The following is a 24883-nucleotide window of genomic DNA, read 5'->3' on the forward strand; positions in this document are numbered from 1 at the left end:
TCACCTTGACCAAGACTCCCCAATTAGACTGAGAAAGTTTACTTGTATTCTTCTATTATTGTTTTATCTCCAGCCCTACCTTAATTTCTGGAATGGAATAAGCACTTTCTAAATGGCTGTTGAACTGAACTAAGCTGTTTATCCGTAAGGCAGCTTGTAGGGTTAGGCAGCTGGGAAATACTATTATGCTGCCTTGGAGGACTTTTTTTTTTTTTTTGCCATTCAATTGCTTAATCCCCTTTTCTACCTCTTTAGTTTTCCTTTTCTAATGTCTGCTGACACATGGCTTTACCATTCTCTCAAAACTCTCCGACCAGAACACACCCACCCTGTAGGAGGCTTTGCTCCGTTTTTCTCCTGGCCTCATATTTGGGAGGATTCTTAAAGTAAAGTCTTTGATTTGGCAGGTGTACTCCTTTAAGAATTAGAACAACTTATCTGTGAGTTGAAAGGACCTTAAAAACGATTTGGGTTGACCCGCTTATGCTATGGCTGAAGAAACCGAGGCTGAAAGAGACTGAATGACCTTTTGAGATGACGCAGCCTCTGAGTGGCAGCTCCGGCTAGACTTCCTTTCTCCTAGCCTGCGGTCCATGCTTCCTCCCCACACAGTGGCTTGGCTCTTAACGTGAACAGCTCATAAAAAAGGAAATCAGCTATTTCAAAATACCTTTTCCTTATATTTAAGAGCATTTTAGCTACTTTTAAAATTGTAAAATGATATGTACTTTACGGTACAAACTCAGGCAGCAGGTAAGTTGCATCTTTTTAAATATGAATAAAAAATCTTACCTCTCTTACACTGTGAAAGAGGTTTCAACTTTGTAGAAAGTGTTTCAGTGATAATGGACTATAACTCTCATCTTTCAGGGCCTGGATTTGTTTTTGAAGTTTGGAATTACCTATATTATATGTGAAATAGTACCATAGAATTTGCTTATTATTTTTAAAATTTTATTAATTTTTATTTACTTATTTTTTTAAATTTATTTAGAGAAAGAGAGAGAGCAAGGGTGGGGGAGAGGGCCAGAAGGGGGTGGGGGGAGAGAGAGAGAGAGAGAGAGAGAGAGAGAGAGAATCTTAAATAGGTTCCATGCTCAGCTTGGGGCTCAGTCCTACCACCATTGCTTGGATCATGACCTGAGCCAAAATCAAGGGTTGGACATTCAACCGACTGAGCCACCCAGCCACCCAGGTGCCCCTAGAGTTTTCTTTTTAAAAACGGAACCTAGAAAGAGGAATGAAATGAAAGATTCTAATGTAGAGACTATCACTAAAGCAAGAAGCCCCCCTCCTCATTCCTACCCGAAACAATGAATTCTATGTTCTATTGTCTGTATTAGCAGATTTATGTATAAGGACCTTTGGCATTTTAGAAGCAATGAGATCTTTTTAACCCTATTTTTTTTTTCCTCCCTAACTGGAGGTAACCATAGAAATACTGAAAGTAAACTTTCTTTGTAAGTTTTTAAATACTTTTATTTTGAAAACCTCACTCTTCAGTAGCATTTAAGGGAAGTATAAAGAATGTCCTTTTGTGTAGAACATAGTGAAGCATAATAATTATCTCAAGTGATTGGCATCTTAAATCAAGTTAAAAGAAAATTATTAAGAAAGTAGCAATTGCTGTCAATTGATCAGTTCTAAGTAATCCATAGCTTTGCTCTGGCTATTATAATCTACAGAAAAAAACCCATTATTAAGCTGCTGTCCTGTGTTTTATTATAATCTTCTGGGCTAAATTAGTGTTAGAGCTTGTGTATCTTTCCTGGGTTAATTATTCCTGGATCACCCCATCAAGTATTTTTCATGCCTCTGTACTTCTAGGTAAACTGAGTCTTGGCTTCTTTCCTTATCGATGTCTTCTATATAGGAAGACCAGGCAAATATGCCACTTAAAATGTAATTTTAAGTTATTTCAGTGAGAATATGGGAGAGATCATTATATTTGTGTCTGGTGTACACTCTATATGCACTTTTATTATTATTTTTTTTAATTTTTTTCAACGTTTTTATTTATTTTTGGGACAGAGAGAGACACAGCATGAACGGGGGAGGGGCAGAGAGAGAGGGAGACACAGAATCGGAAACAGGCTCCAGGCTCCGAGCCATCAGCCCAGAGCCTGACGCAGGGCTTGAACTCCCGGACCGCGAGATCGTGACCTGGCTGAAGTCGGACGCTTAACCGACTGCGCCACCCAGGCGCCCCTACACTTTTCTTTTTCAATTAACATTTTGTTGTTGCTGTTTCAGATTGCCAGAAAGCTTTCCTGAATTACAGAATTTGACCTGTCTCTCTGTAAACGACATCTCCCTGCAGTCCCTGCCTGAAAATATCGGCAAGTAAGTGTTTATGTGAGGACAGGAGAGTGTTTTCATCATCCACCCCAGCCTCTTTCTCTTTGACAGCTCTTATCTTTCTATTCCGAAAGCCTTTTACCCAATCTTTAATCTCACCCTCAAGAAGGATCATAGCGAGATTCCGGTGTTTTTGCTTTCAGTTGACCCTAAATCCCAGTGGTCAAAAGGGGTAATGCTACTGTGAAAAACCTAAATTTATTTGGACATGTCCTTCAAACTGATGGATTCCAGAGTAGTTAACTTAAGCGAACAAAGTAGCACTGGTCATGTAGGTAGTTAATAAATCCTGTTGGCAGCTACCACTCTCAGTACTTTGATCAAACATTTACGGAGTATGTACCCTGAACAACGGCTGCGTCTGCCAGCGTCTGTGCACCTCAGACCTGAGAATAGCAAGTAGGAGTGGTGTCTTTGGAGAGCAGGCGTGGAATGGGGAGAGGGACATGGGATGGGATGGGCACACTTCCATGGTGCCGGCTTAGAGGCTGGGGAGGACAGCCATGGCCAGAAATAAAATCCTTTGAAGAAAATGTGTGCGGGCAATTAAATGTTCTCTTACACATTCTCACAGATGAATTAATTGAATTAGCAGATCTTTTCCATACCTCCAGGACATGCAGTGGGTTAAATCAGGCTGACAGCTCATGCTTTACCACTTAAAACAAAAGTGCAACGTGGCCGGCCGAAGCTAGTGGACCAGTGTTCCCTAGTGTCATAGAAGGTTTTCCTTGTGTTCACGTGTCCTATCTGAGTTCTAAGACAAAACAGAAACTTTGGTTTTGAGAACTGCAGTGTATCTGACAGATGTCTGTTCTGCAAAGGGTCTCTTTCCAGAAATCTGTGGGAGTGGACTGCTTTTCATAGACAACTTTGCCCCCTCCTCTCCCTCCTATACAGGCGGAAGACAGCAGGCTGACCCCGGTTTGAGCCGGCAAGATCATGTTTTCTGAGATGCAAGCTGTTTAAACATGTTGCCAGTAGACTTGCTGATACAGATTTGTGTCCTTAATGTCCCAGGAGGGGAAGGGGACAGGAAGTCCCAGTATACTCTGAGTTGATGGTATCTGTTGCAGAGGAACAATCATGTTTTACTGTGGGTTTCTTGACTTAGCACTTTTGCCGTATCAAGATTCATATATTTCTAATTAATATAATAGCCATTTATTTTTATTTATTTATTTTATATAATTTATTGTCAAATTGGTTTCTGTGCAATACCCAGTGCTCATCCCAACAGGTGCCCTCCTCAATGCCCATCATCCACTTTCCCCTCTCCCCCCATCAACCCTCAGTTTATTCTCAATTTTTGATAGTCTCTTATGGTTTGCCTCCCTCCCTCTCTGTAACTTTCCCCCCCTTCCCCTCCCCCATGGTCTTCTGTTAAGTTTCTCAGGATCCATATATGAGTGAAAACATATGGTATCTGTCTTTCTCTGTATGACTTATTTCACTTACCATAACACTCTCCAGTTCCATCCACGTTGCTACAAAAGGCCAGATTTCATTCTTTCTCATTGCCAAGTAGTATTCCATTGTGTATATAAACCACATCTTCTTCATCCATTCGTCAGCTGATGGACATTTAGGCTCTTTCCATAATTTGGCTATTGATGCATAGGGGCACTTGTACACCAATGTTTATAGCAGCACTTCCAACAATAGCCAAATTATAATAGCCATTTAAATGCCTAAACTGACTCCTCCTCCTCTCCCCCTTCCTCCTCGGAAGTCTCTGGAATCTAATTCCCTTGATACTCACCTTCCCATTCATTCTTAGCCTACCACTGCCCACATGTTCATCCCTTCTATCCCCCCATTTATGTCTTTTTTAAAAAGGTTGAATGCTTTGAGAGAAAATACACTCTTTTTTTTGAATAAGAGGGCCTTTCTCACTCCCCACTACATTGTATTAATAGAGAATGCTAGTTAATAGTCACTTTAGAATAAATGACATATCCTTTATTCCATCTTTTCTGTTAGTACGTGTACCTGTTTTTGTCAGTGTTCAGGATTTCTTGTGTACCTACGTATCCTGTCAGTAATAAGGGTAGTGTTCTGTTTTGTTTTGATTGTAGTCTTAATCATCTTGTGTAACTGTTACAGCCTTATGTATACTGATTGCTTCCAAAACAAACTGTCACTCTGAACTTGAAGCCTGTGGTGAATCATCACCCAGGAAGTAAGAATATGGGGCAGATGAATGAATCAACTGATTCTTACTAGGTCAGTTTGTGAAAATAAATGGGAGATAGCGAGTTTCCTGTTCCCGGTTGTTAAAAAATATATATATATATATATATATATAATATATTAATTAATATATATTATATATATTATATATTTTTTATATATATATTTTAACCAAAGCAAGAGATTCCATGATTTCTACCTGTTGGATTTAAGATTTTGCATACTAAAGTAACAGTGAGTTTTCACTTGGTAGAAAGAAGCAAAGAACAGACTCCTTGGAGAAGCTTGGGCACCCCTGGTGTCCTGGACCATGCCAGAAAGGCCCTTTAAGCAGTTGAGATGGTGAAATGTTGAGGAAATTGCATATATGCATAAGTATGCTACGTTTTAAGCAAATCCTTACTTGAAACTTACAAACTTTCCTCATGAAAACAATTCTTCAGTTTCCCAGAGGATTCCCAAACGGTTTCTGTAGGGCACTGAATCAAATATTTAGTAACTAAACAACTATTCAGAGGTAGTATGGTTTTATAAATAAGGCACACATATTTATTAAAAAAAATTTTTTTTAATGTTTATTGATTTTTGAGAGAGACAGAGACAAAATGCGAATGAGGGAGGGGCAGGGAGAGGGGGAGACGCAGAATCTGAAGCAGGCTCCAGGCTCTGAGCTGTCAGCACGGAGCCCAAAGCGGGGCTTGAACTCATGAGCTGTGAGATAATGACCTGAGCCAAAGTCGGATGCCCAACCGACTGAGCCACCCAGGCACCCCTGTAAGACATACATATTTCATATTAAAAAAAAAAAATTTGAACACGAAATGGCTGCCATCTGAATGATCATACTTGCTGTTATCTTTGTAGATTCTGAAGTGGGAATTGTTGCATAGATTAACTCTGCGTATTTCTCATTGGTCAGATGAGTCAGCCACCTCAGTATCTGCCTTTTGAGCAACAGTGAGAATGGGACCTCGGTTTCTCTTTTTGGCGCCTAGCACAGTACTTGGCATGAACTGGGAAAGCTGTGGATTTGTCCAGGTTGTGGGCCCCTCAGGGAGGGCAGGAGTGTCCCGCCTGGAGGAGACAGCCAAGCCTTTATCTAGGGCAAGCTGACTGCAGTCGCCTTGAAGCTGGGGCCACCTGTGAGCATCTGTCCACTAGTGCATTTGGTTTGCCAGTGGTTGGTTAATGTGAAGAGCATTTGGGGGTTGATGGCAGAGTTGTAACTGGAGCACGGCCCCCCTGGTCCTGGTCCTGTGCTTTCCACTACTCCATGCACTGCCACTGTAGCTCAGGTGGCTCTCATGGCCCTTTGGGGAACAGACACATTTTCTTAGTGCTCCTGGCCATATCTGATGGTGCCATTTATTAAGTAGGTAAGTCCAGCCAACATAATAAGTATTTTTATTCTAACAACCTAGTAGCTGTTTCAAAAAATAATATACGTAAATGGAAAGAATAAATATTTTTATTTCATTTTAATTTTTTTATTAAAAAATATTTTTTTAATGTTTGTTTATTTTTGAGAGAGAGACAGAGCACAAGCCGGGGAGGGGCATAGAGAGAGGGAGACGCAGAATCTGAAGCAGGCTCCAGGCTCTGAGCTGTCACCACAGAGCCCACTGCGGGGCTCGAACCCACGGACTGTCAGAATCATGACCTGAGCCAAAGTTGGACGTTTAATTGGCTGTGCCACACAAGCACCCATTTATTTCATTTTTAAACGTTGCCAAATATTTGCTGTAGGATGTGGGTACCTGCTGGACACCGCTCAGCCTCTCAAAATGCCACCCCTTTTCCCTTTCCACATTGATTTTTCACCTGGTACTTACCGTTTGTCCCTGGCAACCCAGCTTTGCAAAGACATGGTGTCCTTGAAAGGAATGTCATGCTGTCCAGTGTGGAAATGGAACGACATGAGCTCGTGGTTCACGTGGTGTCTAACGGCTGTTGAGTGCTGCCATGTCTGTCTCAAGTGTAAAGTATTCTGCGGTGTTCCTGTGAGTCGGTTGCTGCTTCCCTGGGTACCTCAGTACATGATGGCCATAAATTGTCGCTTCCTGAAATCCCCGAGCACGCTGTTAGGAATCCTGCAGGGTGCAGATCATTCGCCACTGACGTGTGGGAAGAAGCCAGCATCGCACAGGTCGCAGGTCGTTGCACTTTCAGGGAACTGCACTGTCCTACACTCACCACGTGGCTGCACGGCAGCCACCCTCAGTGTGGCTACTTAGATGAAGCAAGTCTCTCACATAGTAGAATCCCTATAATACTTTTTGGTGACATGAAGAATGATCATGAAGATCTTTTGAACCATAAAGAAGTATACTGGTTACCTCATGCGGAATCACACATCTTTCTTTTACTAAAGAGTAAGAATGTCCCAGATTTGGCCCTTCTCTGTGATGGCACGTTAGCATAGTACCTTGTCCTTTAAAGTAAAGTTGATGACAATAGCCAAAGTATGTAAAGAGCTCAAATGTCCATCGATGGATGAATGGATAAAGATGTGGTGTATATATATGTATATACATGATGGAATATTACTCAGCTATCAAAAAGAATGAAATCTTGCCACTTGCAACTACATGGATGGAACTAGAGGGTATTATGCTAAGCGAAATTAGAGAAAGACAAATATCATAAGACTTCACTCATATGAGGACTTTAAGATACAAAACAGATGAACATAAGGGAAGGGAAGCAAAAATAATATAAAAACAGGGAGAGGGGCAAAACATAAGAGACTCTAAAACATGGAGAACAGAGGGTTACCGGAGGGGTTGTGGGAGGGGGGATGGGCTAAATGGGCAAGGGGCATTAAGGAATCTACTCCTGAAATCGTTGGTGCACTATATTGCTAACTAACTTGGATTTAAATTTTAAAAATTAAAAAAAAATAAAAATAATAAATAAATAAATAAAGGTGATTAACAATGAGTGAGAAATTAATTCCCCTAATACAGTTTCTTTAAAGTCTTTTGTTAAAAATACAAAAACACAGCACTTTTTTTAAAAATTGTTTTTAATGTTTATTTTTGAGAGATAGAGCATGAGCAGGGGAGGGGCAGAGAGAGAGAGAAGGAGACACAGAATCTGAAGCAGGCTCCAGGTTCAGAGCTGTCAGCATAGAACCGAGTATAGGGGTGGAACTCATGAAACATGAGATCATGACCTGAGCCAACGTCAGAAACTTAACTGACTGAGTCACCCAGGTGCCCCAAAACACAGCACTTTCTGATTAGTCTTCATATACAAATGATTGATGTCACGGAAGATGATGGTGAGCAGAATTTCAACAGAGACCTTACTGCAAGCAGAAGTCATTTTTAAAAATTAGTGATGATTTAATAAATGCAGCTGAGAATATAGTTCCTCTTGAATCAGTGTAACTTTGTGAAGAATTTCTTTCACCTATTATAGTGATTAAACAAAGGATTAAAGCAATTTAGAATCAATTGTTTTGTACCCAGCTATAAAACAAAAGATTTAATACATAATACAGTATTTTCAGTCCCATTGCTAATTATTGAGCGCCCAGAAGATTTTTGTATTTTTAAATAAAATATTTTAAAATGCTTTATTTTTTTTACTTAAAAATTAAATTTAAAAGTACATCTATATATTTTAAAAATAAATGCAAAGAGGATTATAAAAGTATACTCTTATAAACGTGTGAGGACCACCAGTCTAGAAGAGAATGTTTGGGAGTCTGTGAAGCTCAAGACTAGTGGTTCTTAACCTCTCCTTTTTCAGGTCCCTAGGGGTTCCAGTGAAATCTCTGTTGGACACAGAGGAGAGTGAGAAACAGCACTCTGGTGGGTGGTCTTTGCTGATCCCTGTTTGTGCCTGCACAGCTCTGTTACTAGCTTTTTTATTTTTTGTATTGATGTTGCATATAATATTTACTTAAAAGTGTGCTGCAAATATTTTTCAAGTTAAATTTGGAGACCACTGTTTCAGAAGCTTGGTAGTGTTTGTTTGTTGTATCAGCATGCACTATAGAGTTTTTACTGTGGTGTAGACCCACCAAGCTCTGGTCAAACCAAGCAGAAAGCTTCAAAGCCTTTCATGAAAGTGAACTTTAGCAGCACCTGGGTGGCTCAGTTGGTTTAAGCGTCCAACTCTTGATTTTGGCTCAGGTCATGATCTCATGGTTTGTGAGATCAAGCCCCATGTTGGATTCTGTTCTGAAAGCGAGGAGCCTGCTTGGGATTCTCTCTTTGCCCTCTCTCTCTACTCCTCCCCTGTTCACCTGCTCTCTCGCTCTCTCATTCACTCAAAATAAATACATTTTTAAAAAAGGATAGCTTAAAAAAAAGTGAACTTTAAAATGTGTTCCCTCTTTCCTCTCTTTGCTGACAGGCTGAGGTTTGTCCTCAATGATTGGAATTCTATCTCTTTTGTCAAGCCTTCTCCAATGATGAGAAGAGTGAGATAGATCCTAAGTGCACAGCTTCCTTGACCCACTCTTTACTGGCTACACAATAAGCATGTTAGTCCTTTATCTGTACACGGTAGTCTAGTTGTTCAGTACTCAAGTGTTTGCATCTCGATCACTTTGTACCCTGAAAGTGGGGGGAGTCTCTGGTCGTTAAACTCTTTGTGTCTGTAGCAACCCTAGTGTTACTCTGACATAAAGAATGAGTACATGTGACCAGGCGCACAGTGTTACCTCCTTCACTCTGGTAGCTTCCCTCTTGACATTGTAGGCAAGCCAGTTAGGTTCTTGAAGCTTTGTGCTGGGACCACATTGGCCTGTTCCTACACAATCACTTGTCTGGCTTAATGATATACAGTTGATTAAAAAACAAAACACCTGTTTCCATTGCTCTGAAACCTTCGAATGAAGAATAATTATTATTCATTTATATTGTTAATTTCCCTGATAAAAGGAGCCATTAGGGAGAGATTTAAATATGTATTTTTTTTAGGGGAAAAAATCTCATCAGAAGAACTGGTAAGCTTCTTCCTTTTAATATTAGTTCTGACATTTATCACGTTTCCTTTTCTGCTTTTGTTGCCAAAAAAGCTCAGAGCTAATATTGATGATCAGTGAGAGCAGCTGTATTAATTTCCATGTGATGAAGGAAACTAAGGAATGGGGGGGGGGGTGCCATGTTAGGCACATATATGGTCTAAGTACAGCATGTGTAGTCATGGTTACCGTTAGCCATCCTGAGTCCTGTTGGTTTTGTCTGTGAAGTGGGGATAAGTAATCTGCCCAGGGTTGTGTTGCTGGTGGGTGGAACAGCTAGGATTCACACTTAGTTTCTTCCATGAATAAGCTGCATTTTCTGTTTCATGAAATTATTTATTTTTTTGCACTTTATAAAGACTTATTTATATCCCTTTTAGAAAATGTTGGGGTAATATTAAGTAAATGACTTTACATATCACTGAGATTGCCAGTTTGCATGGAAGGGCAGCAGTCAAGGAGAGAAGCATTCAGTAGGCTCCTCATAGAGTTCCCAGTCTAGGGTAGACTTTAACAATACTGTCTGGGAGCGCCTGGGTGGCTCAGTCGGTTAAGCATCTGACTTTGGCTCAGGTCATGATCTTGCGGTTCGTAGGTTCAAGCCCGCATCCAGCTTTGTGCTGACAGCTCCCTGCCTGGAGCCTGCTTTGGATTCTGTGTCTCCCCCTCTCTCTGCCCCTCCCCCTTCTCATGCTCTGTCTCTCTGTCTCAAAATTAAACATTAAAAAAAAAAAAAGAATACTGTCTGAATAAGGTTGACTTTTCAGATATGCCCTTGAAAACAGTTTTTAGTGAACAGTGGCTTTTTGCTTTACTCTAACTAAAAACACTTTGAGGATTCTACCGGTAAAGCCAGGAAGGATACTTTTGCTCTAAGTTTTCACATATTGGTACGAAGTGTGAATGAATTTGTCTTTCAAAAAGCATATAGTGAAATATTTAAAAAAGTTTTTTTAGTGTTTATTTTTGAGAGAGAGACAGAGAGTAAGCAGGGGAGGGGCAGAGAGAGAAGAAGACACAGAATCTGAAGCAGGCTCCAGGCTCTGAGCTGTCAGCACAGAGCCCGACTCGGGGCTAGAACTCACAAACCGTGAGATCATGACCTGAGCCAAAGTCAGATGCCTAACCAGCTGAGCCACCCAGGCACCTCTAGTGAAATATTTTTCTTGAGATCAGTTGTATCAATTTCTACTCAAGAAAATCCCACACTGTATTTTTTACTTTTCAAAAATGGGTTAGTTTACAGATGAATGTGATCTTGTATATAAAGAATCCTAAGAAATCCACAAAAAGCTATTAGAGCTAATAAATGAATTCAACAAGATTACAAGATAGAAGATTAATATGTAAAAATCAGTTTTATTTCCATATAGTAGCATTAAACAAACCAGAAAAGAAATGAAGAAAATAATTTCCTTTATAAAGCACCAAAAATAATGAAATACTTAGGAATAAATTTAACAGAAGAAATGTAAGACCCATATACTGCAAACTACAAAACATTGTTAAAAGAAGTTAAAAATGACCTAAATAAATGGAAAGACATCCTGTGTTTATGGATTAGAAAACTTAATATAACTATGATAGCAATACTCCCCAGATTAATCTGTTGATTCAACTCAGTCTCCATCAAAATTCTAGCTGTTTTTTTTTTTTCTGCAGGGATTGACAAATTGATCCTAAAATTTGAATGGAGATATAAGAAACCCAGAATAGCCAAAACAGTCTTAAAGAAGACATGCAAAGTTGGAGGATCCACACTGCCACATTTCAAAACTTAATTACACAGCTTCAATAATCAAGATGTGTGGCACTGGCATAAAGATAGACATACAGTTTACTGGAACAGAATTGGGAATTCAGGATAAACCCTTGCATTGATGATTAATTGATTTTAATAGGAGAGTCAAAACAGTTCAGTGAGGAAGAATAATCTTTTCAATAGATGCTGTTGGGACAACTGAATATCCATCCATATGTGAAAGAATGAAGTCACACCCCTACCTCACACCACATACAAAAACTAACTATAAATGCAGCAGGGACCTAAATCTAAGAACTAAAACTTTCATAAGAAAGCCTAGAGATAAATCTTTGTGACATTGGATTAGGCAGTTGTTTATTAGCCCACACAAAAAAAAGAAAAAATGGATAAATTTGGACTTCATCAAAATTAAAGACTTATGTGCATCAAAGTACACACTATCAAAAAAGTAAAAAGACAATGTACAGGGGAGAGAATATATTTGTAAATCATATATCTGATAAGAGTCTCATATCCAGAATAAAGAACTCTTACAACTCAACAGTAGAAGACAACCCAATAAGAAATAAAAATGGGCAAAGGATTTGAATAGATTTATCCACAGAAGATATACAAATGGCCAATAAGCACATGAAAAGATGCTCAACATCATTAGTCATCAAATAAATACAAATCAAAACCACAGTGAGATATCACTTCAGACCCACTAACTCTAATTAAAAAAAAACAACAACAGATGAACATATGGGAAGGGAAACAAAAATAATACAAAAACAGAGAGAGAGACAAAACATAAGTGACTCTTAAATACAGAGAACAAACTGAGGGTTGCCGGAGTGGTTTTGGGTGGAGGGTGAGGTAAAAGGGCAAGGGGCATTAAGGAGCCCCTTATTGGGATGAGCACTGGGTGTTATTTGTAAGGGATGAATCACCAGATTCTACTCCTGAAATCATTATTGTACTATATGCTAACTCACTTGGATATAAATTTTTTAAAAAGCAAAAACAATAACAAATGTTGGTGAAGATGTGTAGACACTGCAAACCGTCATACACTGTTGTGGGAATGTAAAATGAAGAAGCCCCTCTTTTGAGGGAGCAGGTCCTTCCTCAAAACGTTGAACATAGTTGCCATATGACCCAGGAGTTCCAGTCCTAGTTATATGTATGGAAGAGAATTTAAAACCTGCCCACACAAAAACCTGTGCATGAATTTTTGTAGCTGCATTATTCATAATAGCCAAGAGGTGGAAACAACTGAAATTTCCATCAGTGATGAACTGATAAATAAAATATGGTGTATTCATATAATGAAATACTTAGCCAAAAAAGTAATGGGGATACTGATACATGCTACAACGGGATGAATCTTAAAAACATGTTAAGTAAAAAAAACCAGAGAGGAAAGGCCACATATTGTATGATTCCTTTCATATGAAATGTCCAGTATGGGCAAATGCCTAGAGACAGAAATTGGATTAGTGGTTGCCAGTACCTGCCGGGGGCTGGGGGGAGTGGTTAGGGATGAGGGTCAGGATAAGGAATAACTTCTGATGGGTATGGAATTTCCTTTTGGGGGATGATGGTTTTCTAGAATTAGGTAGTGATGATGGATCTTAGGCCAACTTGAAGCCTGGTCTTGCTGAAGGATGAGACTATACCTGGGAGCCTGACGTAGTTTGTTCTGGCAGAAAGTAACTCTGTAGTGTAGCCTATGAGTAACATGCTGAGGTCATTTTGCCTCCGTTACTCATACCTGGTGACCAGGTGGGTACACACAGCCACAGCCTCTAAGACCTGCAGGTAACAAGGAGTGGGGGGCAAGGCTGAGATGATACAAAACCCCAATGCAAATCAAGGAGAATTTGGGGAGTCTGGGAAGCCTCTGGCGGCCTTTGTCTTTACTTTGTGTATCTGTCTCCATGAGATTCCTTATCCTGGGCCATTAAAGAAACCTGTCAAAAAAACAAGAAAAGAAGTTTAAATGAATCCAAACATCTCTGTTTAAATTTCCTCCTCAAAAAAATAGCATTCTTAAAGGGGAAGGACTATATATGTAATCGACTGGCACAGTGCCTGAAACACAGCTGCCAGTCCCCAAATGGTCATCAGTAAACATTTAATTATGACAGTTTGTTAGCAGAAGTAGAGCAAGTAGATGGGCCCTGGTAGATTGAAGTAGAGCGTGTGGGTCTGAGTTTGTCTGCTACCCTTGGGAGTGGTGACCTTAATTTGAGTGGGCTTGAACTAAGTGGACCACGTGGCCCCTTGCTAATCGGGCCTAGTGCCAGGCTGCTTCTCCATATTGTGTTAGTGCGTGCTGCCTGTAAGGAACACATCTTCATTATGAAAACTATTACCATATTCACTGCTCTCTTTTGAGGCCTAGGAATTCCTATAAAATGTTTATTTCAAAAACAAAAAGGTTTTTAGAAAAGTTTCTAGAGCAAAGCCACCATAAGGAAATTTGTTACCAGAGATTTCTTAAGTCCTAATTTGGTACTAAGAAAGCAGAAATTTTACAAATGTGTAAGCAACTTTCCCTGTCCTGAATAATGTTGATTTTTCTCCAGTCAAATGTTATTGCCATCAATGTTGGTACATTTTGTATTTTAATGGTTTCATAGTGTACTGCCATTTGTTTGGGCTACTTGAATTTATTTTATTCTTTACTTTCTAAATGATTGTGACCACCAAAAATGAAAAAAAAAAAAAAAGTCTTAGTGGATTAAAAGGGGATTTTTAAAATATAGTGGAGAACAGATGTAAATTCTTTAAAGTAACCACTCATCCAGTCCCTGAAATAGAATCCTAAAAATACAGTTGGCCTACATTCTGACTTATAAAAGAGTGTAACTTTTGTGCCTGTTATCATGAACTTTGTAAACCATTAAGTACTAGTGTGTTGAGAAGAAATGCTTTAAGCATACTCTTTTTCTGTGAGAGCTTGTTAAGTTGGTTTTTGTTATTTTGTTTTACCCCATTTGGGGATAGAAATGGTGGGAGTTATAGGGAGAATAGAACTCATATTTTTGTAGGAGGAGGATGAGGTCAGTCTAACAGTATTACACAAAAATTTAATTTGCCAGATACTAAAATTGAAGGGTGAAGTATCTGTGAATGAGGGAATGGTTTAAAAAGTTAAGGTGTATATAGAAGTGAGATACCATGCAATTATTTAAAAGAAAAAAAGTACTGATGTGTACAAATAATAAGTAAGACAAAAATCTGTGTGAGGAAAGCACAGTGCTAGACGTGTGTGAGATAACTTGTATGTGCAAAGGGGGAGGGTATCTCCTTGTCTTGGCATGAAAAGAAAACTCTGGATGAATACATAGGTAACTAACAAAAAGGGGTTATTTCCAGCGAGAAGGGTCTCAGTGGTGGGAAACTAGATAGATGAGGGAGGAATATGGGAGGAAAACTTACTGTTGAATACTTTGGTTTACATTATGTATTTCATCGTATTAGCTGTTCACAAAGCCGACTCAAGAGTGAAGGACAGCAGGAGATAGCAATAAAAATTCAGATTCCCTGGTAAATCCTGGCCTTGCCCCTTCTCATTTGTGTGAGACCGTGTTCAGGTTCCCTCTCCATGCCTTAGTTTTCTCATCCACAAAGCTGAATCTTGTAAAGCACTTACAACAGTTTCTGTCCTACAGTAAGCTGCAGATGCCATTATTAGTAGTCAAAGTGTTCAAGACCAGTAATTCTCATATTGCCTCTCAAGTGTCTTATTTTCTCACATTTGTAAATGTATCAGAAACACCCGATGCTTTCTTTTTCCTCTGTGATAATCATGTTTTAACTGAAATGGCTGATAAATGCACATGGAGTTTGAGCCTCCTTATTTCTCTTGGCCTGGTGATTAAGAGCCTGGTCTCAGAAATGGACAGAACTGAGTTCGAATCCCCTAGCCCAGTGCTTGGCAAAGCATGTTGGTTGTTTTTTGTTTTGTTTGGTTTTGGTTTTTTTTAGGTGCTGTAAGAGATGTAGAGATGTTTGTGCTACATTGAATAGGTTGCCTTGATGGGAAAGGCAGTATCCTGAAGTCTGGATGGAAGATCCTGTATTCTGAAAGAGTAAGAAGGGAGATCATTCATTCATTTACTCAGTTTTGTATTAATTTCTCTGGTCTAAATCTGCGTTCAGGCAGGTCTCGTTTTATGTCAGCTCTCCTTAGAAGAGTTTGGAGAACTGCCTTTTGGAGCGGGCTGGTAGGATTCCGCACTTGCTCCGGGACTAGCCAACTTTGGTCTTTGTAAGAGTTGGCTGATGCCAGCAGCTCACCATCCGTGGGACCTGCCCTCAAGGAGTCCTCTGCAATGGGGATGATTAATAGCATCCTGTGCACAGGCACCTGGGTGGCTCAGTCAGTTAAGTGTCTGACTTGGGCTCAGGTCATGATCTTATGGTTCGTGGGTTTGAGCCCCACGTTGGGCTCTGTGCTGACAGCTCAGAGCCTGGAGCCTGCTTTGGAATCTGTCTCTGTCTCTCCCTGCCCTTACCCCCCCCCCCAAATATAAATAAACATTAGAAAATGTTTTTTAAATTAAAAAAAATAGCATTCTGGAGCAGTCTCTCAGAAGAACCTGACTCAGGGCATGCCCACTCGTAAGGTACCTAACTATGCATAGGGATAGGGGCTATCTCAGGGAAATGAGGGACAAAAGTGGCTCACTGGACTTGAAGGGAAAATACATTATGCCCTAATTGCCATAGTAGATATGACTATGTTTATTTTAAGAGAACTTGGGATAGAGTGGTAAAGCACTTGAGTCGAGCAATCCAGCTACTACTTAGGGAGGGAACAGGCCAGGACTGGAGCCTGGGCCTCACACTTTTACCTCCCCGACTCTGTGTGCTCTTTCCAGACTCGCCCTTTCACTGCTGGGTCCCTAGAGCTTTATTGTAATGTCCGAGTTCCTTCGTTTTAAATAGTTTAAAGTTATGGGGAAGTATTCCCTCAGAAAGGCTCTTGCTTTATTTACTTCATTTTAAATGCATTTTTGAATTTTGAAAGGTTACAGAAATATGGTGTTTTTTGCTGCTGTTAAGACCCATACGTTCCCATTTTCCCTACTATCCAAAAACAGTGGAAACTGAGAAGTTCTGGAGTTAGAACCTTTTCAGTTAACAGGATGTTTTACTTGGGTGCTAGCATGGTAGCAGTGGGAACATTAACATGACATTATCAAGAATTGTATGTCCAAAAGTCTGCTGGCATTTTCACAGTGTTTTTGTTCAAGCATTATGTGCTCTTAGTGACTGTGGCCTATGCCTTTGACCCTCAAGACAAAATATAAAGATAACTTAAAAATGTGTGTCCTATTTTTAAAATGACATAAACCAACAAAAATCCTTGTGTCCTTGATATGGCTAAGAAGGTAAGACTTGCCTCTTTGCCCCATATTGATAGGTGCTTTTAAAACTTAAATCATAAAGAAGGGAATGGAGAGTCCCCGAGTTGCCTCAAGGCAGTGGAGGGTGAGGGTGGGAGTTTTGGCTTCCCACCACACTTGAATTATGCCTTTGCCACTTTCTAATGGAACTCATACAAAGCGTCACTTTCCTGATTGTTGTCATGGATGTGTCGCCACCAAGCTGGGTTGTTTCTAATGAAGAGGTGGTGTGTGTGAGGAGCCCAGGAGCCCCTGTGGGTGCATGCCTCCTGCCAGAGGAGCAGGAGGGGTGGTCGGGGTCAGGCAGGAGGCCTCGGGCCCAAGCTACAGACCTTGGCACAACACTTCAAGGCCTGCATAAAACTGCCTTCAGGGGTGCCTGGGTGGCTCAGTTAGTTAAGCATCCAACATTGGCTTAGGTCATGATCTCACAGTTAGTGAGTTTGAGCCACATGTCTGGCTCTGTGCTGACAGCTCAGACCCTGAAGCCTGCTTTGGATTCTGTGTCTCCTTCTCTCTCTGCACCTCCCCTGCTTGTTCTCTCTCTCTCTCTCTCTCTCTCTCTCTCTCTCTCAAAACTAAATTTAAAAAAATGAAAAATGGTACATTAGAAAAAAAAACAAACCCTGCTTTTAAAGATGCGTTCGAAGGTGCCTGCTGGTAACGTTCATAAAGCAAAGGACTTTTTCCTCCTTTGTTAGTGTATGTCTTTAGTGCATCGAAATTGGCATGAAAGTAATGAATGTGGAGTAGATAAAATGTCAATTCATCAGTGATTGTTAAAATATAAATGTGAAAATAGCCAAATGACTCCCACCTCCCTGATAAAACTGGCCACGAATTACATGGAAACTAAAAGCAAAGCCCTGTTTTATTTTGCTTTTACTGAGACTTTAAAAATGTACTTATCATCCTCATCCACAGGTTGCTTTTGGAAATAGATCCTGGCTGGTTCCTTCTCCCCCCCACCCCCACCCTTCCCGTTCTCGTTCCTTCCGTGTGAACACTCGGCCCATGGAAAGTAAAACTACATTGCTTAATCTTCCCATCAGCCTACATTTCTTTTAGCAATGTTGGTATTAAATTATAATTATTAGTAGGGATTTTGATTAAAAAATATATTGTGAAGAGTTTTGTTTGCTTCCACTCTGTGAAAAATATTCCATTTTCTAAAATTGAAGAAGATACAGAATGTGTGCATTTCATCACAGAGTTAAGATACATTTTCAGGCAAACAGTCTTTAAATATGTACATACACTCTGCCAATCAAATTTACATTTTCTGATGTTATGAAACCAGCTTTGTTAGTACCCGTGACTCTGGCTTTTAACATTGGAAGGAGAGTGGAGGATTAAGGCAGATTAGAGTGTCGGCATAACGTTTGACTCCTTGTGTTCTGTGCGCTCACGCATAAAAGTCCTCCAAATCTGGACAGTGACTGTGGTGATGTGAGCAACAGCTTGAATTTTTGCTTGGTGTGGTGCCTGGTGGGGTAATAGACGAATCGTCCACCTTCTGAATCACTGAATCGGTAACATGTGCCAGCGCTGATGTCCCCTGGGTGTGTGAGGTTTCTGGTGCTGCGGAATTGCCACTGCCTGGGAAGGTTCGACCCAGATAATCAGTGTTAGAGGAAAACATCTGTCTCCTTGCACCATGTTCCTAATAGGCGTGGATTACACCCGAGAGGCTGGAGAGTCTGCAGAAGAGAGCGCCACTTTCTGGGGTTTAGTAAGAATAAAAGCAGCACTATTACAGCTCCCATTTACTGAATCAGCCTTGTGTTCCAGGCACCATGTGAGGTGCGCTATTACCCTATCCCTGATGCATTTAAATGGCTGTCATTTCCATAGTGTTGCTTCCTGGTGCTCTGTGAACTTGTGATCTTAAGTAGAGCACGTGGGCCCTCTGGACCTAGAGGCCCACTGCTTTCAAACAGGGATGGTCTTTTACTAATGTTTGGAGGAAGGGCACTGACCTTTGTGAGATTAAAGGCACTACTGTTTTTATGGTAACGGCACATTTTTGACATTCTGGAGTCTGGAAGCACATATTCGACTTCTATCTTGGTCCTGGGTGTGACTGTCTTTAATGACTAGTGAGTTTTTTTTTTTTCACATATCAAATGTACAAGTATTTAAACGAGGGTGCCTTACATTGATGATGCTACTCTTTTTATTTTAATATTAAAATCTGGGAGTAGAGAATATGCTTTTTAATGGGATTTACAGGTACTGGTTATAGATATTTTTCCTCCTGGGAAGACGTGACATAGAAGGTTTTATTAAGCATTGCTACTTGTGGAGTGTATGTATGGGGAAGGAGAATGGGAAGAAGAATCTTAGGAATTTTCCTTATATGTTTTTCTTCTGTTCATTTCTAGTCTTTATAACCTGGCTTCCCTGGAACTGAGAGAGAATCTTCTCACATATCTTCCTGAGTGAGTCTTATGGGGAAGATAAGAGGGGATTTTGTACTAAATGAATTTCTTCATGTATCAAAAAAAAAAAAAAAAAGTATTACAATACTTTGTCACAAGGAGATTCTGTGGAAAGTTTGGGAGATGCCTGCCTTCCCTTACTAGTTTTTCCTTGGTAATATCTACTGCCATGCAATCCAAATGAGTCTTATTTTTGGAAACTAGTCCAAGTGAGGGATACTGTATTGCTCAGCATTTCTAAATACTCTCTAAGAGTTCCTTTATTTCTTTTTTTAAATAGCTCTCTTACCCAGCTGCGGAGACTAGAAGAACTTGATTTAGGAAACAATGAAATATATAATTTGGTAAGTCTGTATTAATGAGAGATTTAGATTTAATTTTGTCCTCAGATATGATCAAAATATACTTCAGGGGAGATCTGTAGGGATATATTTCCACAGACACAGCTTGGCAATACTAGAGAATGTGTTCCAGTTCACACACAGGTTGAGAATTATGTGGGGGTGGGGAGGGTCAGTATTAGATGTGATGCGTGTCAGTGGAAACTACCGGCATTCTTTTTTTTTTTTTTTTTTTTTCTTTTTTTCAACGTTTATTTATTTTTTTGGGGGACAGAGAGAGATAGAGCATGAACAGGGGAGGGGCAGAGAGAGAGGGAGACACAGAATCGGAAGCAGGCTCCAGGCTCTGAGCCATCAGCCTAGAGCCTGACGCGGGGCTCGAACTCCCGGACCGCGAGATCGTGACCTGGCTGAAGTCGGACGCTTAACCGACTGCGCCACCCAGGCGCCCCTCTTTTTTTTTTTTAAGTTTATTTATTTATTTTGAGAGAGAGAGAGCAAGCGAGCATGCGAGCGAGCACAAGTGGGGGAGGGGCAGAGAGAGAGGGAGTAAGAGAGAATCCCAAGCAAGCCCTGTGCTGTCAGAACAGAGCCCGACATGGGGCTCCATCCCATGAACCATAAGATCATGACCTGAGCTGAAATCAGGAGTTGGACACTTAACCCACTGAGCCACCCAGGTGCCTCCCACCAGCATTCTTGGTGAGTTTTGGGAGTGTTTGAAGGATGGGGGACTTGTATTGGAGAAGTACCAACTAACCTCCTCTATGGTACCCATTTATTGACTGTTGAAGTAGGATTCTTTCTGAGTGGAAGAGTAATAAACATTGGATCTTTGTTACCATAACATTATTTTTTTTGTTTCAGCCAGAATCAATTGGAGCTCTCTTACATCTAAAGGATCTCTGGTTGGATGGAAATCAACTGTCAGAATTACCTCAGGTAAGTGGTAGTTTTACATTGTTTCCTCCAAATAATAAACAACCACAACCACCACTCATGCATTCCCTGCTTCTGCATGAGATTTTCTAGAAGAGGGATCTTGAAAACCAGAAACAATGGTTGAAAAAGCACATTTGGAAAAATATATTGAGCACTCACGCTACACTGCCATAGAAAAATCAAAGCCTCAACCCATGATTTCTAAAGATAGCAAATGTATCCTTTAGTTTGTGAAGTCTGTATTTTATTTCATCCTTGCTCCCCATGTGGCCTACCTCAAGCCCAGTAAATTTGTAAATTATCAGGACCCCTGATTCTTGATGGTATCCATTTCGGCCACTCATTGTGATGTGCCAAATGCTTTGGGATGATTGTGACCACATTCTGTACTGTAATAGTTGATCTTAAAGAAATGTTAAAAGCTTTTATTTAAATTTTTTTGCAAATAATGCTTATGGTTTAGCTGGTATATCAGGGTGTTCAAGTTCCTACTATTACCAAATGTAAGAACCATGTTCCAAATGAAATGGAGTCTTACGTGGATTTCTAAATACATAGTCCCCTTGTGGAGCCCTAATAAGCAGTCTTGCCTTCTGGTTACATGAGAAAGAAATGTAAACCAACAAGTGCAGCAATAAAAAACAAGCTTTTTCCCCTTATTTAATTTAATAATTTAATTGTATTACTGAAATTTGTTCTTGGATATATCTTATAGCCAGTCTTTTTTTTTTTTTTTTTTTTTTGTTGTTGAGATAGACAGAGTGTGAGCAGGGGAGGGGCAGAGAGAGAGGGAGACACAGAATCTGAAGCAGGCTTCAGGCTCTAAGCTGTTAGCACAGAACCTGATGCGGGGCTTGAACTCCCAGACAGCAAGATCATGACCTGAGCCAAAGTCAGATCCCAACTGACTAAGCCACCCAGGCACCCCTCTTACAGCCAGTCTTTAAAGTCCGGGTATATTTCATGATGGTTTAGGTGCTGATATTTTATGTGTTTGAGAGAGAGAGAGAGAGAGAGAGAGAGAGAGAGAGAGAATCTTAAGCAGCCTTCACGCCCAGCACAGAGCCCACTGTAGGGCTTGATATCACGACTGTGAGATAATAACCTGAGCCAAAATCAAGAGTCGGACGCTTAAACTACTGAGCCACCCAGGCACCCCAAGGTGCCGATAGTTTAAAGCCAATCAGATGCTTAGGTGTCTGCTCAGTCATGTGAAGCAGGTGTGACGGGGCTGTGCACTTCATGAGGAATGCTGTATTAATGCATGGAGTCTGACACTAGGAGAAAGTACTCAGTTCTGTGGTATGGTTGTAGTTTTATAGCACTGGACTTACTATGACCGCACAACTAAGGGAAGTAAGTAACTAATTGGAGTCTGTTTTTGAGGTTTTGCTGCGTTTGAGGAAAGGAGACCGGTTAGCAACTGAAGGTTTGATTAATACAGAGATTTCTCTAGGAAATCATGCAAAATCCTGGTTGAGAGAATTCCAGTTACTTTGGGAGTCAGAGGATGGGGAATAAAAATACCATGAGGTTATCAGGAAAGTAACAGACCAGCTCTGGGACATGATGGGGAAAGAATGTATGTGTGTACATATGTGTGTAAATGATTGTGTACAAAATGCCACATCTTGAACACAAATTAGAACTCCAATGATCTTGTTGTAAATGGTTAAACATCTCATTCATCCTTCTTTAGAAACTTCTGTTGGGACACCTGGGTGGCTCAGTCAGTTAAAAATTCAACTTTGGCTCAGGTCATGAGCTTGTGATTCGTGGGTTTGAGCCCTGCATCAGGCTTTGTGCTGACAGCTTGGAACCTGTCGCTTGCTTCAGATTCTGTGTCTCCCTCTCTCTCTGTCTCTCCCCTGCTCATGCTCTGTCTCTCCTTCTCTCTCAAAAATAAATACACATTAAAATTTTTTTTAAAAAGAAACTTCTATTAAACCAGGACTCAACGCATCAGATAGTCTAAATAATCGGAATTATTTTCCTATTGTCATTTCCTATTGTCAATGCAAAACATTGTTAAGAGGAGTTAATGAAAAGGTAGAACAATGTCAAGGGTCAGGCCTGAAATCAATAGAAATGCAGTGTGGTTTCCTCCAGACAGGAATTACAGGGGCGGGTTCAGAGGATGTGTATTAGGTAGGAGAGGAACTGGAAAAAGTAGATCAGACCAAATTAAGTATAGATTGAAGGATTTGTACTCATGTAGGCATCAAGGAGCCACTAGGCATCTTAATTTTTTTAGTGGAAGGGTGGTATGATTACATGCTTAGAGCTAGCTGCGTTTCCAGGAGGGAAATGTGGAAACAACAGTCTATAGCCCAGACGTGGACAGGGAGTGTCTCACGGTTGGAGCTAACTGTCTAGGTGAGAGGGGGAATTTAATGTAGTGGCAATGGGACCGGAAAAGTGGAGGCCGTTATAAAAGAGAAAATATGTATTTTGTGAATGGAAGGTAAGATACCTCTTGAACAGAACACTGGACTCCTTGAGGTTCTTTCTCCACTCCTTGGATGGCCTGTTGTCTCTGAAAGCAGTACGCTTGCTTCTGTCTTCTGTCAATGGTGAAGGTGTCAGTGGGTCTGGAGGCCCCAGTATTGCCGGGGTGCAGTCACATTGATGTTTGTTGTAACAGGTACTACTGGTCATGGGAGATAAAAAGGAGATGGTCCCTTAACAGAGAAAATCTCAGGGTCACCCCGAATTCTAAGCTGCTTACCCAAGGGATTGATTCTAAACCTGAAGAACTGGATTCCAGACTCCTTTTGTTTTGTTTTGTTTTGTTTTTTTAATTTTTTTTCAACATTTATTTATTTTTGGGACAGAGAGAGACAGAGCATGGACGGGGGAGGGGCAGAGAGAGAGGGAGACACAGAATCGGAAACAGGCTCCAGGCTCTGAGCCATCAGCCCAGAGCCTGACGCGGGGCTCGAACTCACGGACCACGAGATCGTGACCTGGCTGAAGTCGGACGCTTAACCGACTGCGCCACCCAGGCGCCCCCCCCTTTTGTTTTTTTTAAATTATGTTACCCTACAGTCATTTGTCCTCTCTTGGTGCCAGTCTCTTCATCTGTTAAGTGAGAATGATTCCTTGCCTGCCTGAAGTTGGGGAGCTTGGCATCCCTCCCAGCTCCGTGTCTGTGATTGATACAGCTTCCCGTTTTCATTGGAAGGGGGTCTGGAAATTCACTCCAGCCTCCTCCTATAGATAAACACTAAGGAAACATCCTCAGCACTGCTTTGGGAATTGACTATGAAAAATCCCTGTAAGAAATTCCTCTGTACTGTAGCAGGGTGAAGCATGAGTCTCTTTTTCTGTGTCACTGGTGTAGGAAATAGGAAATCTGAAGAATCTGCTGTGCTTAGATGTCTCTGAAAACAGGTTGGAGAGACTTCCTGAAGAAATCAGTGGCCTGACTTCGTTAACAGATTTAGTCATTTCCCAGAACTTACTAGAAATGATTCCGGATGGCATCGGTAAGTATTGAAAGGAATTGCCTTCTAAAGATGTTGGCTGTTTTCTTGAGCCTGTGGGACTCACTCCTTTGATCCTTTGGTCACCACTCTCAGATGCTGGGGATGGGAGTCCTTTAGTCTCCTTGTTTATTTGTTCTTAAAGAAGGAATGCAAAGAATGTTCAATACAATTGAAGTTTCTCAGTATGCAGGTATTTCTGTCCTCCTGGTTTGGTAACAGTTGTACCTGTTGTTACTTCTAAGTGTGAACTCATCTATTTCACCCACATCTCCTTTCAGTGATTTCCGTGGAGATTAGTCTGAATAATAGAATATATTTCAGGCATGTGAGCAGTCACTGAGAGATTTCTCCGTGAGCACCCTAACAGTTTATGAGAAAGTAACCCTGACCTTATGCACGACCTAGGGAAGAATGGTGTGCTTGGGTTGAGCCTTTTATAGTTCTTTGAGAATAATCTTTTCCTTTAACCGTCCTATGCTGTTTCCTTTAAAAAGAAATTAGTCCAGACGTTTCCTTTACCATAAAGGCATGCAGTTCAGCTTGAGAAAATAAACGCAGAGAGGATATAAACAGACACAGACCAGGAGCTCCACCATAGCAAAGCCACTTAGAACTTGTAAGAAACTACCTTTAACCAAATAGTTAACATAGGCTTGCTGTCTTTGACCTTTTTTTTTTTTTTTTGACTTTTATTCAAAATATCAAGGGAAGTTTCTGAAAGTTTTTCAGTAATTGGAGAAGCTATATGACAGAGGACCACTTCCTTTCTGCTATTTGGTCAAGATGAAAGCAGTAAGTGATAATAGCATCTTGGCAGGAACACAGACATTGTCTTTTGCTTCAGACTGGTTGGAAAATTGATGGGGACTTTGACTCTAGGTAGAGATGTTGGGTGAGAGTGATACATGGCACCCGCAAACAGTTTGTAGGCACTGGGGACGTTTAGTTGCTTGGCATAGGAAGTAGGAGGTGTCC

The 24883-nt window shown here is 40.6% G+C and overlaps 1 protein-coding gene across 3 annotated transcripts in view; it reads left to right on the forward strand.

Annotated features, from left to right (window-relative positions):
• The window catches only part of LRRC1 (leucine rich repeat containing 1), a 134017-nt gene that overhangs the window by 83979 nt on the left and 25155 nt on the right, over positions 1–24883 (forward strand). For all 3 annotated transcript variants that reach the window (XM_047860254.1, XM_047860256.1, XM_047860255.1), the window contains exons 4-8: positions 2254–2343; positions 19081–19137; positions 19418–19481; positions 20346–20420; positions 23764–23908. In XM_047860254.1, coding sequence (XP_047716210.1) covers positions 2254–2343; positions 19081–19137; positions 19418–19481; positions 20346–20420; positions 23764–23908 — 431 coding nt within the window. The remainder of the gene's footprint in view (positions 1–2253; positions 2344–19080; positions 19138–19417; positions 19482–20345; positions 20421–23763; positions 23909–24883) is intronic.

The sequence above is a fragment of the Prionailurus viverrinus genome, chromosome B2 (assembly GCF_022837055.1).
Source record: "Prionailurus viverrinus isolate Anna chromosome B2, UM_Priviv_1.0, whole genome shotgun sequence".
NCBI lineage: Eukaryota > Metazoa > Chordata > Mammalia > Carnivora > Felidae > Prionailurus > Prionailurus viverrinus.